General features: G+C 40.0%; 1 protein-coding gene across 3 annotated transcripts in view; it reads right to left on the reverse strand.

Annotated features, from left to right (window-relative positions):
* Window positions 1-2,558: 2,558 nt before the first annotated feature.
* plagl2 (pleiomorphic adenoma gene-like 2) overlaps window positions 2,559-20,470 on the reverse strand; it is a 50,096-nt gene continuing 32,184 nt past the window's right edge. The window contains exons 2-4 of one of the 3 annotated variants that reach the window (XM_086277033.1): window positions 13,258-13,380; window positions 12,667-13,064; window positions 2,559-11,815 (exon numbers count right to left, since the gene is read on the reverse strand). In XM_086277033.1, coding sequence (XP_086133159.1) covers window positions 10,327-11,815; window positions 12,667-13,001 — 1,824 coding nt within the window. In that variant the 5' untranslated portion in view covers window positions 13,002-13,064; window positions 13,258-13,380 and the 3' untranslated portion in view covers window positions 2,559-10,326. Of the gene's footprint in view, window positions 11,816-12,666; window positions 13,167-13,257; window positions 13,381-20,470 lie in introns of all 3 variants that reach the window. The other 2 variants (XM_086277032.1, XM_086277031.1) reach the window with 2 other exon arrangements.

Raw genomic sequence — 20,470 nt, forward strand, 5'->3', positions numbered from 1 at the left:
ACCTTCAGCCTGAGCGCATATGACAGACGTGACAGGGGAACCTCTACAGGCTAGGCAACAGCACCCTGACTGCCATTAGCTATCAGGATGAAATCCTTGGACTTATTGCCAGACCCTCCTCTGGCGCAGGGGGTTCTGGGTTCCTCTGAGTGCAAAGCAATGCCCAGCTCATGTGGTGAGAGTATGCGGGCACTTCCTGGAGGATGATGCAATTGATACCACTAACTGTGCTCGCTTGACCTAAATCCAAGAAAAATCCAACACCACCAGGTTGCATCTTAGACTGTCCAGGACCTCGGTAGTACTTGGTTCCAGATTAGGGAGGGGATCCCCCACGACATTATCATCTCATTATAAGCGTGCGCTGATGCTGTCATTCATGCAAACAAGCACATTTCAGTAAAATGGGCTAACCTGCTATGTCACACCACTGCTCTTTTTTTGATTTGTTTTTGAGCAGTGCATATGAACAAAAGTCCCCCAGTCTAATGATAGTCATGTAAACTGCAATACATGACTTTCAGTGTCTAGGACCGTTGTCTGTCTGCCTGTGTGAGAAAGAGGCTGTCCGGAGTAGCTATCGATAAAAATATCTACGTTTCAACACTCCATCTTCAAAAACACAATCAGGGATGAATAGATTGATTTAGAAGGGCTAAAAATTTGTGGGTTTTCTATTTCAGCCTGGATCATATAATCACATCGAGCCATTATTCTTAGAAAAAAACAAAGCAAAAACAAAACATCTTAAGGATCTACCAATCAGAGAGAGCGAGGAAATTCAAATGCACCAAGCACAGTGGTCAATAAATGCATGCATTCATTTTTTAAATTTAAGAAAATTTCCAGTGTCATTTTGCTTCCTTAAGCATTTACCTTTTTAATTCTTATATGTATATGATTATTGTTATTTCTGTAGTTTTCCCTTCGCTTTTTCCCACTACTTATTTCACTATGTCCTTTGTAAAACATTTCTATCAGTGCACTGTTTCAACTACAAAGTGTTCATCTTCCAGCACTTGGTTTTCCCCACCAATAGAGCAGCACTGTTTCACACTATTGGCCTAATTTTTTGTGAGATGTCTGCTGTGTATGGCTTTTAAGTTGTTAATTCCTGATTTGTCCTTCCATAATTGTTCACTGTGTGGAAACCTGTGGTCACATGACAAAGTTTATGCTGTGGTGTCTCAAATCCTATTTACAAACCCTTCTATGAAACCAGAAGAGTTTCTATTCCTGAATTATGGCACAGTTGGCAGCCCGTGAGTACATGTGTTAGAGTCAGTTCAGTTGATGTAAGTATAGGTTAGCTCCTTGGTACTATAATTAGGATGGTCTTGACACTCAGTTATGCATGCAGGCGCACTTGTATAGCTCTCTAAGACATAATCCAGACTCTGGTACTGTACGAGGTTTCGACTCACTGTGGAACACGCAGCAAGTCATATAGAAAGGAAATACTCTGAGATACTGTTTTAAGCTATTTTGAGCAAAGCAGTAAGTTTCTTACTTAAAAAAATAAAAATTTGCATAAATAAGAGAAATTTGTAATTTACTGTCAATAATCATCACATCTTCGTACTCATGTTCGTAATTTGGTATTCTCTCGTGATAAAAATAAATAAACAACACCCTAACTGTGGTCAAACCTCAACCCATTTCTCATTACAAGAAACAGCATCGGCATGGCTAATAAAGCCTATCCAGCCAGGTTCTCCCTGTTCCACTCCATGCACATCATATTACGAAACAGGAAAACTGTTTCTCTACACTACTTCTCTGCTCTCAAATCTGTTTAAAATTTCTGCTACTAATGATGTGCAATATTACTTATCTTTCAGTCTGATACAGAGTAAAAAAAAATCTTAATGTATGTTGAAAACAGAAATATGATATAAAGAAATAAATATGTTTCAGATTTGAATATATCGCGTAGATCGGGTCAAGCGGTAAAGCATTCTTATTCCTGCCGAGAGAAAATAAACAATAATCGCAAGAATACAGAGTTCAGGAAAAAATATCCTAAATGGAAATGACTTTTAAAAAATGATTTAACAACTTATTCTGTTTTCTGAATGTTAGATTGTGTTGTCCATCATAGGAGAACGATCAAAATCCTCTCTTCTCAAGAAAGTCCCATAATCACCTTAAAACATCTAAGTCAGGGGTGTCCAACTCCAGGCCTCAAGGGCCGGCGTCCTACAGGTTTCAGATATCACCCTGGGTCAACACACCTGAATCACATGATTAGTTCGTTACCAGGCCTCTGAAGAACCTCAAGACATGTTGAGGAGATAATTTAGCCTTTAAATCAGCTGTGTTGGATCAAGGACACATCTAAAACCTGAAGGCCACCAGCCCTCAAGGCCTGGAGTTGGACACCGCTGATTTAAGTTGATATACTAAAAAAAAATTTCCTACACTGCTAAAGAGCCCAGATTCTCAAAAGGTACTGAGATCTTATGATAATATCTTATGTGAATCATTTTGACATGTTTTAGTGTGGTTTAGTGTTTTGCAGATGAAAAAAAAAGAATGCCAAGAGGCTATGAAACCACTGGTTTTTCTTTTAATCATTTCAACATAACACATGACAACTCAAAGATAGACTGTACTGTACAATAAGTCAATAGTTCTGTTGTTGTGTTCATCATCTCTTTGGATCAACCAATATACAAATCTGTCACTTTAACATTGCAGCAACTGATTGCATGTGAGATATGTAACAAAAAAAAAGCAAGACCTCGCATTGTCTGTCTTATCCAAAGCACATCATTAATAGAACTCTCCCTGTAGTTGATGCTATATAATATAGTGTACGTGGATGCAAAAACTCTATTTTAACCTTCTTCTTTTTTTAAAAAAAATCTTGGTTATTTCAGAGGTGGCTGTAATAGCAAGTGATAAAAATAAAATGGGCTATGTCACTAAACAAGATACACAAAGAGGTTGGAATGCAAGACTTCCGTTAAGCTAGAAATATATAAAACTACTTGTGGATGTTGCCTGCATCAGACAGTACCCAGTTTCTCATTAACAGCGAAACAAAAGAGAGGGCAACAAAGAGAGAGCCTCATTAAAAATCTAATCAGTTTTCTCAGATTTAAACTGATATATAAATTCCCTTAAAATGTGTGTGTGCTGCACCTACTAGTTAAGAAGAAAAGATGAGAATAAGTGCATCCCTAGTAGGTGCAGGTCGAGGTAATGGAGCTACAACCAAGAAGAGTAGCAGAACAACACTGCAATTGTTTCAGAATAGGATTGATATGATATGGACATCAGCTCAAATTACAGAAGCTCATTTCTGCCAAAAAAAACAATTGTAAATTGAAATTATGAAATATTGTTTTAATTAAAAATCCCCTTGTAGTTGTGTTATTACAGTCTAAATTAGGAAACGTTAGTCAAAACTTTTATACTTTTCACTTTATGTAAATAATGACAAATGATGATCAAGCAGGACAGAGTTCATAGAGCCTGAAACAAAACTTATTTTAGCAGATGTATTATTTTTGTGCTTTTTTTAAATTACTAAGATTAAATTTCCATTTACAATTGCATTTAAGTAACCAATTATTAGCATGTCAAAATACTTAAAAGTAGAGAAATGTATTGCACTGAAAAAAAGGAGAGATCTTATTTCGTAATCTTTCATATAATTTGAAGTTAAAGATCTCATTGTCCATAGTACTATGGGATCTTATAGTAACAGGGGCGTAATTTCCAGGGGGGTTATGACCCCCCCAATAATCAGACCCAACCAATATAGCCCCCCCAATAAAATTGTGAATTACCTTGCTGTTGATAGGCTGTTGATTTTCTTTACTCATTTCAGGTATTACCAGCAAAATAGTTGCATGTTTAACCATCTGGGAATTTACCCAGATGCATTTATTTATTTAGACAGAGATCATGACAGAGATCAGCACAAAATTACGCCGATGTATAGTAATATGTACATCTACAATAGACTAGAGCATGAAGCGGAACATATAATTAACACAGTTTGAGTTTTGTTCAGATCAGTGACTATTGGCAGTACACAGCAAAATGCAAACAAATACGACCTAAAAACATGGCTCAGTACATATGCTGTACAAAGACTTCCTGTTTCAGTTGAAAATTCACGTTTTTAGTCAACATGACATTGTTCAAAATATTTTGAAAACTCTATGAGCAGCCTGATCATTTTAAATCAAGATGAAATGACCAACATACAGATCTACTTTGGAAACCAGTACAAAAATGGAAACCATGGATAGGTAGGTCTGTTAGGCTATGCTCTGTCTTTAGCCATTTTCAAGTCCTGTTTGCACATTACCCACAAATGTACCATCACTAAACCCCATCCTACTATCACTAAACGTAAGTGACACTGAAAAACAGTTAAATATGTGATTATTCACACACAAGTTCTCTACACATATTTATGGATGTTAAATCATATTTGTATCTGCAGCTTGTCCTGCTGAATGTGTAGGTCTGTTACAGACCAGATCCTGGAACTTTGTAACATTCCTGTGTGGAATGATGATGGAATGATTTTAATAGCTATCTCACTTTATCACACTTAGTATAATATCTTATTTTCACTTGACTAACTGCCTGTATTATTATTAGAATTATTTTAATTATTGGTTCACTTCTTGGCACAAATGAGCTTCCGTACAAATCATGTGGTAAGATAGGCATGAAATCTGAATTTTAACAGCTACAAGTAAGCCCTCATCACATGTCCAGTTTGCTTAAAATATCTAAAAAGAAACAATTATTCTTTTCAGGTGCTTGAAACTGAGTTTAGTAACATTAATTTAAATCCATTTTTGAGAGTCAACTTCACTGCTGCTCACAAAGTTGTTCCTTTTGGCAGAGACAATCAGTCCTGTGACCACAATGGTAAGCTTTAAAATCTATGTTGTGGGGTCGCTCTGGACTTTACTTTTGTTTGGTTACATGGTCGAAAAATGGCAGGTCTCTTACAACAGGCTTTCAGTGGCAGGCTGTGGTTGGTTTGTGGTTGTTGTCTTCAAACACTTGGCTGTAGAGTTTGATTAAAAATCACGTGAGAGAAGGCAAAGCTGGTAACCCAAAACGAACAAAAAAGTAAAAAGGGCAGAGGTCTTTTATGTAGAAGGATATTAGTGAAAGGTATATCAAAAATACTGTTATCCTTTTGGAAAAGAGAAATACACAAGTTGATAAAGTCTACACATCAAACTAATGGCACATACATATACAGGATCAATACAAAATTAAAAACATATGAACACATAAGCTGAAAATCTTAAAGAAAAAAATACTCTTTTTTAAAGGTTGAAAGTGCTAGAATTCAGATTAGCTCACAGAAACCCAGGGAGGACAAACTAAAAGCATGCCAAAAGCTTTTTCAAGACTAAATGACTATTTGTTACAAAAATATATAAATGCTCAATTTGATTGCTACAAGTTTGGCTTAACCCAAAAGGGTTCTTATAAAACCACCTTTTTAGAGATCATAATAAAGACCAGTTTTACCTTTTCTTTAATATGATAAATTCTAAGAAAGATGCTGACAGCTAATGAATTTAAGATCAGACGTCTGATCATTTTGCAAGAGCCATCATCATCATTATCAAAAAATGACTTTCCAATGGGATTCTAATTAAGTGTAAAACCTGCTCCAATTTAGTTTGAAATTTGGATTATACAAAGACAATTTTTAGGGATGAAGTTAAACAGTCAGACTGTGCGGGGACGCTTTTCTACACATTGCAGTGATTCCAAATTTTTCAGCTTCTTATACCTTCTGAAAGGAGGGGTCAGGGTTAACCTGTGTAAATGGAAACTACAGAGTAGAGGTTTCTGGCACAATTTTACCTACTTACCAAGGTGCACAGAGAAGAGCAAAAGTCTAAAGAGGTTGAAGCAATAATGTACGCAACTTTAACGCCTGACCAATGTGTTTCCACCCAAAGGCAGTAAAGTCGCTGGACCTTGAACCCCTCCACCTGTGTAAATAACAGGGTCCATCAGCTGCTCATTGTCAGGCTTTTATATCCTACAGTATTAAACGAAAAGCACTTGTAGCATTCTTCAACAAGCAATTGTGCAAAAACATAGTTTCTTCTCCCGAGGTTTTGGTAAAACAAAAAAAACAAAAACATAAAAATGAGGTGATGTGTTGTGTTGTTTTTTTTTCGAGGTCCTGTTTTATACAAACAGAAAATAATATATCAAATGACAAAAAACAAAACAAATATATGAGCATAAGCGATACCTCGAGTCCTGCAGTCAAACACGTGTCCGCCCTCTTGCTTTGAATGTCAAAGCACAGAGGTTCGGTGACTGCCTTCCTCCAGATAGATCACTATATTTTCAGACCCTTTTCCTTTGACTCTACGAAGCAGCTGAAAGAGGAGGAGGAAAGGAAGGAGTACAGAGGGAGTGGTACTGGGGCCGATGAACACTTTGTCGGTTTGTTTCGTGCACGTTTTCAGCTGGCTGTCCATCTTGCAGATAGAAAAAAAATGAAATGTTCTAGTGGTCTACAGTTGTCATCCATCTGCAACCGTAGCTAAAAGCAGCAATATGTGTTTGACTTTCCATTTTTTATGTGCTATGTTTTTTTCCTTTTTTTTCTGTGTGTTTGGGTTCCCATGTAGCACAGTGACTGCTAAAAAGGCAGAGTTACCAGGTGCGCTTTCGCTGAAATGAGATTCACCAATAAAATGAACTAGCAAAGATATGAACATGCATATTTGTCAGTGTTGGTCAGGCCACAGAAAGACCATTTAACCTTATGAGGTTGTTACCGGTGACGACACTAACCCTAACCCTAACCCTATGCTAAAGGAAATCTAACATTTAAAAGAAAATGTTCTGCCAAGTCTTGCAAATCAAGAGGAGAAAGAAATAATCATGCTAACTGAAACACATCAAAGACTATTTACATTTTTTGAAGAAAAAAAAAAGATTCACCAAAATATAGTGTTAGGGTTCAGTATTAAGGTTGGGCATCGTCACCGATGAGAAGATTAAGAATAATCCCAATTGATCTAAACCTGTATTTCCTATTGATGTGGTCGTTATTGCTGTATGGGTCATGTTAGCAACGAACTTCTGCCTCTTGCTACAATGGAAAGTACAAAATATAACTTTGCATCATTAAATTAGACATTTTTTTAAATTGTTTTTCTGATTGTGTAATGTGGTTTTCGGTCTTTGTAAAAGTTTAGCTAGCAACAGGCCACTCTGACTGACTCCCAGTTTATGGTTGTTGTTCAAATGTCAATAACACTAGTGTTCCTGTGGCTGTGTGACGTATGAGGTAAGTACGGATGATAGATGTGCTTAATTACTGCACATGTGTAAGTCACCCCTCCTAGGACTAAACAATAAATGCTGATGACTCAGTGCTATCAGAAAATGCAACTTTTAATTCTGTTGATTCTAACTGACATACATCAAAAGCCACTAACTTTTTTTAAAAGTATTTTTCTTTGTCTCTGGTTAGGGTTAGTGTTAGGGGTTAGGTTTGGGGTCAACTTAGACCTCAGAGGGATTTTTTTTAGGCTACAAGTGTGCAAAAACTTTTTCCCAAATTCTCACCATTTCTAGAATCTTTACAAAAGAGGGACAGAGTGCAGAGTTAGCATGACCCATCAAGGCACAATAATTACATTAAAGGGAATGACTACAGGTTAAATTAAATGGAAAGATAATGAGCACCTATATGACTTTAAGGTTTAGGTGACCTTTGGGTTTTGGGTTTTTAAGGACTAGTAATGAATGGTTGGAACTTCAAGACATTCAAGATAACTGATCTTGGACTGAAGATTTTATCACAGCAGAGCAGTTTTGCTAGGGGTGTAACAATTCTTTGAGACCACAGATTAGTTCAAACGTCAGTTTTTTGGCCTCAGTTCCTTTTTTCAGGGGATGAAAAACAAAAAGAAAACATTTTTTAACACAGGCCTATTAACTTTATCATGATTGGATCATGAACAAAGATTTCATTCTATTATTCTAAACAACCTTTAAAACATTACAGCTTTTGTTACTGTAACTATGCATTGCTTTAACTAGGCATTAACAGCTCCTCATGGGTATCACAGCATGGGAAGACTGAGCCAAGATGCAATACTGATATTTGTATTGCAATTTTGGTCTTGGTCACAGAGTTGTTACACCCCATTATAAATGTATGTATACAGTGAGATACACACTCACCGGCTAGTTTCTCAGATACATCTGCTTGTTAACACAAATATCTAATCAGCCAATCAGAAACTTGTGCATTCAGGCACATAGGCATGGTCAAAACAGTCTATCAAACCAAGCATCAGAATGGGGAAGAAAGGTGAATTCTTCCACTTGTTACAATCAAGGTATGCAGAAGAGCATCTCTTAACAAGTCCATCTTCCAAAGGCTGCTTTCACCAGGATAATGTGTCATGTCACAAAGCACCTTTGGGATGTTTTGGAATGGGAGGTTCGTGGATGTGCAGCCAACCAATCTGCAGCAAGTTTACAACAATGTTATGCCAAAAATCTCTGAGAAATGTTTCCAGTACCTGGCGGCGTCTGTGCAACGAATTAAGGCAGTTCTGAAGACAAAGGGGGGTCCAACCCAATGCCAGCAAGGTGTATGTAATTTGAGTTGCCGGTGAGTATATATTCTACTATATACACGTAGCTTCATAGGTCTTCAATATCAGCATCCCTAAATTGTTCAAATCCTAGGTTGTTACTAAATTACTAACAGCGTTCTATATATATTTCCCATCCATAGTTTTGATTCCTCTAAACTAACTCAAGTACATGTAAAGGTAAAGACTGGATATGACAGAGAAAGCTTAAGGGAAAAGGCTAATACTTCATCCATTTGTTTGATCAAAACTGTAAGATACACACACATGTAAACTTGCCAGACATCAAAAACATCATCATTTAGTTGTAATACGTCTACCAAAAATACACCTTACTGAGATAAAAGCCATTATAATAATTTTTGAGATATTTCGTACACTGCAATAACATTCTTCAACACATTTTTCCTCATCTGTCACTGTAACTCTTTTGCTCTTTTTTTTGTCATTCACATATGTCAGGGTTCATCATTACCAAGATGATGCATCTTTTTAAAAGACCGCCTAAAGATGTGGTTGCAGTATATTCAGAAAATAGAGATATTTTTCAGAGATATGCGGCACAGCTAGGAAAAGCTGCAAACAACTATATCACTATCAGGGAAACTTGTAAAGGAAGATAAGTGAAAGACGGCCCTCCTCTAGTCTAGCGAGGAGCTCTCTGTCTCAGTGAAAACCTCTAGTCACAAGGAGGGAGGAGACAAAAGGTGAAGTGCCTTCTGCTAAGAAAAAAAAAAGTGCTTCTCTTGAGAAACACATAAAAAAAAATGAAGCCAACATGTGTCACACATTTCTTTCTCTTTCTTAGCTTTTCTTTAAAAATGTGTGTTTGGCAGCCAACAGATCTCTTATCTATGATTAGAGTCTGTTTTTAACTGAGCTGACTCTAAGAGCACATCAGTTTGTTATTTTTTTCGTTTTGTTATGGATTTTTTGTGGGGTTTTTCTATTTAGTTTTTTTGTTGTTTTTTATGTTGGAAGAGCACTTTTTTTCTTTTTTATTATAGAGGCCAGGTCACTTTTATGGTTCTGTGTAAGCCATCTCTGAACAGAACATAAAGTTTATGCGTTTTCCTTTCAGGGGTCTCTCTTCTCTCCATATCAGTCCTGACAGTTGAAGCTATAATATATATAAGCACGGGTGTTTCAAAAACTCAAGATGAGACGCATTCTACCATGTTCTTACATTTGGTAAAGAAAAATAAGTAAAACAAAATATCCACTTCAAACTATATTTTTTCTGGGTCACAACAAAACAGATAATCTAAAAGTTATCTTTGATTTTTTTTTTTATAGTATTACTTTAGAAAGTATGCAGTACCATGCCTTTTGGCCCACTGATTCTGCCTTCTATAACACTAAAAAGGGGTGATAAAAAGGGGGGATAAAAATTAATGAAAATGGAAAAAATGAAGAAAAAAACCCAAAAAAACAAGGGTTAATACATGGTATAACTACAGGATAAGGGAAAAAAAGCCCAAAATAAAAGCTGCTTCAACTTTTTCCTTTTTGCTTAAAGGGGTTTAAATTCCTTTTAAGGCTCAATCAAAAGCTTTTGTGTGCACTTTCATTTAAGGCTTCTAAATGTTCTTTCATTTTAATTTTCCAACTTTCTGATTAGCCTGAAACATCTGTGCTGAGCTGAGGCTGGTGCGAAGGCCGTTCCTGCTGGGCAAGACGCAAGGTGCCGGCACTCTCACTGGAAGGCCTGGTGGAAGCGAGGCAATGTGGTGGTGCTAAGGCTGGAGCTGAACACTGGTGGGAGGGGGTGCAGAGATCCAAGACCCAGACTCCCGCTGGAGCTCTGCTGCTCCTGAGGTTGCGGTTGCAAAGAGGTAAGAGGTGCTGTGGCGACAGCAGCGGCTGCTGCCGCTGCAACTGCTGCAGCATGGGGCTCAGCAGTGTGCAGAGACGATGAAGAGGAAGAAGAGGAAGTTGAGGAGGTCGCAGATGAGGTGTAACCCATGACTAGCCCTCCAGTGCTCATGGGGGCACTGTAGGGAGGCAGGTTGATGGGCAGGAAACCCAGCAGGTGGGAGAAGTCCATGTTAGCAGCACACAGAGACTCAGCGATCACTGCAGGGCTCTTAGACAGAAGGGGATCCCCGCAGAGCTCATCCGCCAGGCCCGTGGCGGGCTCCAGTCCATCCTTGGGGGGTGAAGCAGCAGCGTGGGGCTCTGCAGAGGGAACTGGGCCTGGCAAGCCACTCTGCAGATCCATGAGGAAGCTCTCCATCTCCACTTTCAAGGGCTTGTCCAGCAGGTATGAGGTAGATCCCAGCTGGTACTTGGGCGCTGGCTGGGGCTGGTGCTGCTGCTGGGGAGCCGGAGGTTGATGGTGGGGGGGCAGTGGAGGGGAATGGTGGTGATGGTGATGGTGGTGGTGATGGTGATGATGATGGGAGTGTGGGTGAAGAGATGCAGGAGATTCCATATGACAACCCATGCCCATAGCGGCAGACAAGGAGCTTGGCATCAGAGATGGGTGTGGGTGACCCACCCCAGAATTTGACATGGCCTGGAGATGGTGGGGGTTGTACATGCCCATTGGAAAAGGTGCCCCACTAGGGAACGGTTTACCCATCATGGGGTCTTTGTTGGGCCCCATGCCGCACATCATGGGGCTGAGCTCCTCCTTCACTGAGCAGGGCGGAGAGCCCGTAGCTAAGAGACCTAGCATATCGGGAGGCTCTGTCTTAATCTTCAGCAGCTCCTGCGAGTGGCTCTTCTTCACATGGCGCGTCAGATGGTCCTTCCTGCCAAAACGCTGGGCACAGTACTGGCATAGGAAGTCCTTTCGGCCTGTGTGGACCACCATATGTCTTCTCACATCCTTCCGTGTGTAGAAACGCCGGTCACAGTGGTCACATGGGTGTTTTTTCTCCTTAGTACCGGCTGAGGACTTCCCAGAGTGGCTCTTAAGGTGCTCCAGGAGAACAGGTGTGCTCTCGTAACTCTGCATGCACACTTTACAGGTGAGATCCCCCGCCGTGGCGGAGTGCATGGCCACATGGCGCTTGTATCCCAGCTTGGTGTTGTAGTGCTTCCCACATTCCTCACACTTGAAGGCCTCTTTGTTGGGGTCATGGGTCTGCAGGTGGTTCTTCAGGTGGTCTTTGCGGTGGAACATTTTCTCACAGAATGAGCACTGGTGGGTCTTCTGCGGAGAGTGTGTGGCCATATGCCTGTGAAAAGTAGAGATTGTGAATGGAAGGGGAAATTACACGTCTGACTGTCATGTTTGTTAGTGAAGCATGCATTCTTTCAGTCAAATCCTTTGTAACTACAAATACATACACGAGTCACAGTGGCTTCCAGGCAGGACCAGAATGGGTTTTGGAACCAGTTGCTCTGATACACCAGACACACTGACACGGTGGTGAATTTAGTCACTTAAAAATGAATTTCTGGCCACGTGAGGCTGGAAACAAGTTCACCACCTTATAAAGCTCACATAGATATATAAAGATGCTGAGGCTGGGCTTGTGAAATGTGCAAATGTGCCAAAACTAAGCAACAGGTACAACAGGTTTGCGGTATTTTATATATATGGAGATCATGTCAATCTTTCAAGGTGACATTATGATTTTTTGACTGTCCTGCTACGAAATTAGGCTAGTGCAAGCTTATTTTGGGTTTGGAATGTTATATCTTCTGAAAACCACCCTAACCTTTAGTCAGAACTCTGATCACCAGATAAGTGGAAAGTGTCTGTATCTGTCTAAGAGCAAGGGGCATGTCCAGATCTACATATCTATGTACCAAACTTGGTACATTTACTCAAATACCTAAATGAAACAGACATGTTTACAAATGCTTTATATACTTATTTATATATATATATATTTAATGGTTTATACCTTGTGTTGTGGGGGGTGGGGGGGGGGGGGAGTTGTGTGTGTGTTTCTTGTTTCTTGTCTTGTTTTTATGGACATGAAGTCTGCCAATAAAGATTGAATTGAATTGAATTGAATTGAATGTGTTGCACTGTATTCAAAAGGATGTAAACTGAACTATGTAAATCAAGGCTCTGTACCTGAAGAGTTTGTATTTGGAGCTGAAGGCCTTGGGACAGTGTGGATGTGAGCAGTGGAAGGGTTTCTCTCCTGTGTGACTCAAGGCGTGGAGCCGGAGCTTCTCTGGTGAGGTGAACAGAGCCCCACACACCAAACACTCGTTCCCACTTGCTCTCCCCACCTCTTCTCCTCCTTCCTCCCTCTTTCTCTCTTTCTCCCTGTCTCGCTCTCTCTCTCTTTCTGTCAGGGGCAGTGGGGCGGCGCTCCCAAACAGCTTGGCAGCAGTCCGTCGTCCCTCTTCCTCCGGCGTCAGTGCGGTAATACGGTGTGAGGCATCGGCGGCAGCAGCTGCCATGGCAGCCCTAGAGTGCCGCTGCCATGAAAATTCACTTGTAGCTCCCCTGCCTCCCAGGCTCAACTTGGGAAGTTGCAGGTCAGGGGTTGTTGAAAAAGAAGACAACACAGATCTGATCACAGAAAGAGCCAATGAGCCACAGGAAACATCGAGGTAAACCAAAATCTGGGGTGAGACAGAACATACAAGCTTTGAAACCAGCTGCCTCGAAGCTTGTGGAAACACTGCACACACTTCTTATAAACCCTCATTTTACCTGTTAGTGAAAATCTTTCTTGCCTCTTCTTTAGATGCTCCTCTCCTTCACTCTGGTGCTCACCCAGTCCCAACAGCTATGGTTGGTGGTGAGTGGGAAATACTGCTTCGCATCTTTACTGTGCTGTGGAAGAGAAAGCAAAAAAAAAAAAAAGAGAAATTAATAAATAAGACAGTCAATGCAGTATCATAGTCACATAACAAACCAAACACCACCCAGTCAAGCTGAACTTGAAACATTACTCAGCTCACTAGTCAACAGCTTTGACTTGAGTCATAATGTAATTTGCAAACTCCACTTTGAAAGCAAGCTTCCTCTGAGCTCACTAGGGGGAGCTGAATGATAAGACTGATCAGCAGAAAAGCTGTTTTGTAAATGATGATTCCTGTTACAGCCACAGGACCTTTGTTTGTGCACCCATTAGTGAAGGCCAAATGCAATTACATAGCTTCATTCCTCATCATGTGTGTCTGCAGATGACAGATCAGGGCACAAAGCCAGCTTTGTGCGTGCACTTGTACATGTGTGTACTTAAAGCTCTCGTAAGCTTTTGGAAAGCACACAACACTGAAGCAGCACTGGGGTAAAGAAAGAGAGCACTGGTATGGGTGGTAAAGCGTCTGGGGGTGGCTTGTGTTTACAGCAACTGAAAACCTGCACTACCTGTCACCCTGATAATGACAATGATGATGAATGACCATGAACTATGAAGTCAATCCTAATGAAAACCAGCACCAAAATCCTGGTGTCCATGAACTTGTGTTTCCGAGAGACCGTATGAACTTTTTTTTACTCACGCTCATCTTTGCATTCCCTTGTTTACCCTCAGTGGCCTCTGTGATCAACCTGTGCAAGCTAGCATACCAGCCAAGTCCAAGGTTGAGCATTCCCAATACTGATCTCAATGCCAGGCATGCTCTGTGCTTCAGTCATGTGAACAGAGAGTGTATCTGAGTGTGGTCTGCATGTACAGACCTCTGTGCAAAGATGCACAGAGGTCTGTACATGCATGCAGAACTCCAAATGTACCGGTATCTGCATTGATGAGCTAATGAAGCTAATATGCTGGAATTTACTTTGAGCATGTTAACATTTGCTTTTATGAGAATTTGCGCTAAACACATGACACAAAAAGGCTTTCACAAATTTATTTTGGCACAAATACTTTTGATGTTAACTGAACTGTTAAAAAAACATGTTCTTTCCACCTTAAACTGGACAAAACTATTGCAACAAATCAAATCTTTCAAAGTTTTTCTTTGGCTCCTTTATCATTCATTTATAGTCAAGTCCTTACCTGACTGTTCATAGAACAGACAACTTATCAGCGGATCATTTTTATAAAGCGACAAAACCATGAATCACTCAAGCACAGAAATAGCACCTAACCCAACCCGTAATGAACCAGTGCTATATCATCACAGAACAGACAACTGAGCATTTAACCAATTTGAAATTGTTTAGGCACTTTTTTACTAGACAATAGACAAAAAGTAGAAAAACATACAATGGAACACTATTGGTCATGGTTTAGCCTCTCCAGAGCCCAGACCTCAGCACAACTGAAGCAGTGTGGGAAGATCTTCATAATGGAACTAATGAAAATTCCTGAAGACTACTTACAAGAAAGCTTTGTTAAAAAAGCACAGACTGTGTTGAAGAATAAAGGTGATCATATTGACTTTCAAACTTGTTAGAATTGTACAAACACAGTACTGAACTGTGTGCGTGTGTCTGTAGTCATGTATGTGTGCTGTGTCTGTAATTTCTTATCTATAACACACCTTTAACACGTCTGTGTGCTCCCGTATGTTCTAGTGTGTACATGTGCATTGATGTGCCCTCATAATACATGTGTTTACAGCAGTGGTTAAGAGGAGCTGACAGCTACAGCGTTATGTGGTGCTCATCACCCAGCAGGGGGTAAAACCCATCCCATTGACCACCCCCAGGGAGCCAGGTTCTATTGTACAGCCTACACACACACACACACACACACACACACACACACACACACACACACACCGCACATTCCTGGCCTGAACCATGCCGTGTTGCCCTACCGTACCTCTCTACTCTGCACACAGCACCATGCACAAACACACAAACAAAAGCATGCACAAAGATGGTGTACGATCCACCAAGATTCCTGGCTGCACACAAAAGTCAAGAAATGTGGGGAGGGTGCAGCTTGAGGGTGGTTATGAAGATTTGGACTTTCCAATATTCCCAAGTTTTTGGGGGAAATTGAATAGTATATTGGATAGTACAGTAAGGAGGGGAGAAACCCCACACACCAGGTCTCACGTACATCAGAATTTATGAGTGATGCTAGAGGCTTTTCATCTTTAGCCTGTGTTGATAATTGGCATGTCACCAGTACAAATACTTAACACAACAAACTTGGCAAAGCATCTTAAAGACTGACACCCCGACCTTTAGAAAATGTTTTTTGGGGCTCAGTGAAGTTCCTGTTCCAACAACATTGAATTATTAAACAGTCATCATGAATGTTAACACACATTGACATAGCAATTAACCACTTACTGGCAGTCCTGTTCTATTAAATTCTTTTTTTAGTTCATTTATTAAACACTGCAAACGTACTCCCATGCAGTCCTCTAAAATTCAAACTGCACGAAGTGGATGACATATGTGTTTGCTGAATGCTGAATGGTTGAATAGTAATAAGTGGGCCAGAATAGGGAACGGAGCGACAGCAGAGTTCACCGACACAGGGACAAAAAAAAACTTAAAAAAAAAAAAAAAACAGCATGAAAAGCACACTTCAACTTTCACTTCAGCTCTTTGGATGTTATAACTTTACTCTTCTCTGAGCCTGGATGATGGACCAACAACAGCACAAGCAAGAGCGACCCACAGAGTGGTTGTACCACATACTTTGTGCAATGCCTCCATTTGACATCAGAGCTCAGTGCAGGCAGACAGGCCAGTGGACTGCAAACATGCTCTCCCTGCTGAACCTTCACACACTCTCCTACATCCATTAAGTAAACACCGGTCTAATACACTTTCATTTGCATGGTTCACATTATGTTAATTACATTGTGCAAAAAGTTGGAGCTACGACTAAATTCTTTATATTTTGCTAGAAAAATAAGTGAAGCTATTAATTGAAAGAGGCAGAGAAAAACATGTTAATACAGTTTATAATGTTAATGTTAGCTTGAAAGTAATATTTATTATGACCACCTTCATTCTTTAACATAGCCTGAACTCTCTTAGCCAAGCCAAGTCTTCAGGAACAGTTTTCCAGACGTCTTGAAGACCACTCAAAGCTCTTCTTTGGGTGTTGCCTGCCTTTTGCTCTGATGCTCCCACAGTGAATCAATAATGTTCAGGTCTGGGCTCTGTGGAGGCCAGTCCATGAGTGATGGTACTCCATTGTGTGTTTTTCCTGCTGTTTGTTTTTCACACTGCCAATGCTATTATTGAACTGGGAGTGCAGTTTGTATCATTGCCATGCTGGAAAATTAAACTGTTGACAATCAGACTCTTTCCAGATAGTTTTGCATTGTGGATTAAAATCTGATGGCACTTTTCTACATTTTGACGAAATTCCCAACACCACTGGCTGAACTGTCCCAAACCATGATAGAGCTTGCACTAGTTTTTAAATATATCGATATGTTTTTATAAGAGATATGAGATGTGACAACATTGTTTATATCGATATAGTCTAGGTTACGTTATAATTCAATTCACCGTAATATTACCGTATTGTGTGTGTGTGTGTGTGTGTGTGTGTGTGTGTGTGTGTGTGTGTGTGTGTGTGTATAGGGACCACAAGTGGGATCTGTTAAGGGACAGGTTGCAAAGTGGATTTCAAACAAGGCTGTCAGTCACGCAGTAGAACCTGGGAACACAGCAGCTGCAAAATCTGTCCTTGTTATTATGCTCAGCGTCTTTTAGTTTACATTTTGAATGCACAATTGTGAGCTTTTTGTTATGCACAAAAACAACATTGTTTTATTTTATTCATGGAGCATTATTATTTAATAAATGTTGCTAATTTATTTCTGAGTAATTTTTTCATGTACATCTACGCTGTATGTTAATAAAAGTGCCTGTGTGACATCTGGGACACAGCTTTGACTAAGAGCACTTTTTTTGTTCTTACTTTATGGCTTTAAAAAAAATATCGCGATATACATTGTATATTGCCATCCAGCTAAAGAAAATCGAGATATGAATTTTGGGCCATATCACCCAGCCCTAGCTTGCACCATGTTTTTGGCTGTAGACACTCACTGTTAGGCCTCATTTCTAACCTCTACCATATATAAAACAGCGATTTCAATCAGAAATTTAGACATTTGTATTTATCACTCCATAAGACCTGTTGTTAGGTACTTTTTAAGGAATAATAGTTTAGCATATGGATTAAACAAAAAAAAACAACCTTCTTCTGAAGATCTTGATGTACAAAGACTGGACTGAAAAGTATTTAAAAAGCAGCCAATGTCCAATGAACAACTATTAAAGCCTGGAGAGCACTCAAAAACAACATTACAGCAGGTGAAAGAAAAAAAGATGGTGGCTCAAGACATTTGGCCAATATCAAGTTTTAAAAAAATTACAGGGTAAATCAAAAATGAACTTTTCAGAACTGAGCAAGTGTTAACCAATCAAAAAATATATTAAAAAATTTAGTTCCACGAGTCTCTTGGATACATTGGATTTTGGCAATTTACAGTGGAAAATGTGTGAAAGGTCTGACTAAAATTTGATGTATTTTCCATTTTCAAAGAATGCTTATTCCAACATGAAATACTATCAAAACATTTGTAAACTAAAGAAGTCAAACTTTTTGTGAAGAAAGTGCCATCTCTTGGTGGCACTGGAATTGAGCGAAAGGGGTGTGTTCACAGTCGATAGCAGATACGCCCCAAGAGAAGGCATAGGTACCGTACTCAAAGTGGGGGGTGGCTGTATCTGTAGATGGGTGTCAAAAAAAGTTTCAGCACTAGAAAGGTGAAAATCTGTCCATCAAGTGTTTACTGGTAAAGGGTATAGTCATGATAGAGGAAGCACATTCTCCTCAACACAGTGCTTTTTGTTACTTTTCTCAGAAAAAAAGATTGAAAATAAAAGAAAAGTAAGAGAATTTATAGGACAAAATGTAAAAAACAAAACGCAAACCCCCAAAACAAAACAGAAAAACAGAAAGAAGTTACATTATTTGACAGCTTAGGGTTACAGCTGGTATTCTCTCATCCTAAGCGAACACAAGAGCTAACAACCAACTATTTATCTTCCCACTGTAAAAGTGCCAGAGATAGTCATGGCAATGAATCTGAACCACTTTGCTCTCAGCAACACAACTCAGCTTGTCCACAGTTTAAATTTCTGGCTTTTAAAAAGCTCTGCAATACAAAATGATTGTTTTTAACCATAAAATATTCTATGGCATTATTTGTATATTCAGGTGTATACAATAATAGACTGCACAGCAGAGCTAAGCAACAAATTGTGTGACATGTAACTAAATGAAACAACAAACTATTTTTTCATTTATTTACTTTCATTTACACTTAAAGTTAAATTTCCAGCCTACAACAAATCAATTTCCCACTAAAATATGAAACGATAAACCTAAACAGACTGATTACTGACTAGTACGCATTAATAGGGATGCACTGAAGGATACTGGAACTACCAAATTCCGACTAGTAGATGAGCTTCCCCGAGGACCTTCATTTTTAATAAATGTTTGATTTTGTGGGAGGAAGCCGGAGTACCCGGAGGGAACCCACGCAAACACGGGGAGAACATGCAAACTCCACACAGAAAGACCCCGGCCTGATGGTCTTTTTCTTTTTTGTCTCATACGGCAGTAAACGGCATATTGTTGGATTCTGGATGAAAGACAACTTTTAGAGGCACTTTGAGAAATTTGCATGGACACTTTCCACTATTTTGTGACATTTAAGAACCAAACATTTAAGTCAAGATGTGAATTCAGTTATTAATTAATAATGAGAAATAACTGGTGATTCCATCCCCAAATGTCAGTAAAGGATAAGGACCATCTTGTTTTTTGCATAACTACAAAAACTTAAATCGGTGAGATCACACAGCAATTCATCACCAGGGCTTTCCACCAGCATGAACAGAACTGCAACCTATTCCAACCACTAATCTTACTTCAGCGTGATTGCAAAGTAACAAACGCACTGCTGTAGGATGGAAATTCACTCCCCAAAATAGCAGATGCCGTAGCAGCAAACACTACACAGCACATTCACATGGAGCCTTGCTTACTTCCCCTAATCAAAAATGTTGAAAGCAGAATTGAACCGCCTCTTTCCAACCGCCTGGGTGTCTTTGGTTTCTGTCCTGGATGAAAGAGCTTCCACATTCCTTTCCTGAGGGGTCAGAGGTCAGCCTCTGCACTGCCTGCCTGCCCGCCCGCCCGCCCTAGCTCCCGCATGCTGAGTGACTGGTATTAACCCCTTCGCTGCATGCCTCAGCCATATTGAGTAACAGGGGCTGTCAGCTTCTTTACGGTCCTGGTAGCACGATGCCAAGCCAGGCCAGGAGCCTCTGCAGAATGGAGATCTGCAAAGTAGGACACTGTGGGTGCAGAAGCGGCTTTACCATACAGGCAAACTAATTATAGAAAGTGAGTTCAGCGTCCGGAGCTAAGGTGACAACAGCCGCACTCATGGGGAGAGGAGGAGAGGGGGCAGGGGGGTGGGTGAAGTGCTCTGTTGCGCAAACATTTCAGCTAATGTACAGAAAATAGTTCTTGTTGACCCAAGAAAGGGCATCCAGTGCAGCAAAAGCAGGCACAAGCAGCAAAAACAAGGTGTTTTTACAAAGTAAAAGCCTCTAAATTCTATTTAAGAACAACAGGGTGCACCAATCAAAGCATGCTGAACATAAAACCAAAGAACAGGCGCATTTGAGTCTGACCTGCAAAGGGAGTGTGCAAAAAAAACGTTTTCCAAAGGTAATACAAAGTGATAAAAAAAATCCTAGGTATGGACTAAGAAACTGTGGTTAAACGTCAGTGTGAGGAACAGTTCAGTAAACAAAGGGAAAGATAAGAGGAGGGGGCTACAGAGGAGAGAGGTAAGTAAAAGAGGGACAAAGGGATGGTGAAAAAGAGAGGGAAAACTGGAGTCATTTTCAGCAGTGTAGTCAGGGGTCTTTGCATCAGTCAAGTGACTCCTGAGAGAGAGCCAGA

The sequence above is a fragment of the Aulonocara sp. 'chitande type north' Nkhata Bay genome, linkage group LG20, assembly GCF_057382095.1.
Source record: "Aulonocara sp. 'chitande type north' Nkhata Bay isolate Kocher_YH1m ecotype deep benthic linkage group LG20, A_spYH_male_GT1.1, whole genome shotgun sequence".
NCBI lineage: Eukaryota > Metazoa > Chordata > Actinopteri > Cichliformes > Cichlidae > Aulonocara > Aulonocara sp. 'chitande type north' Nkhata Bay.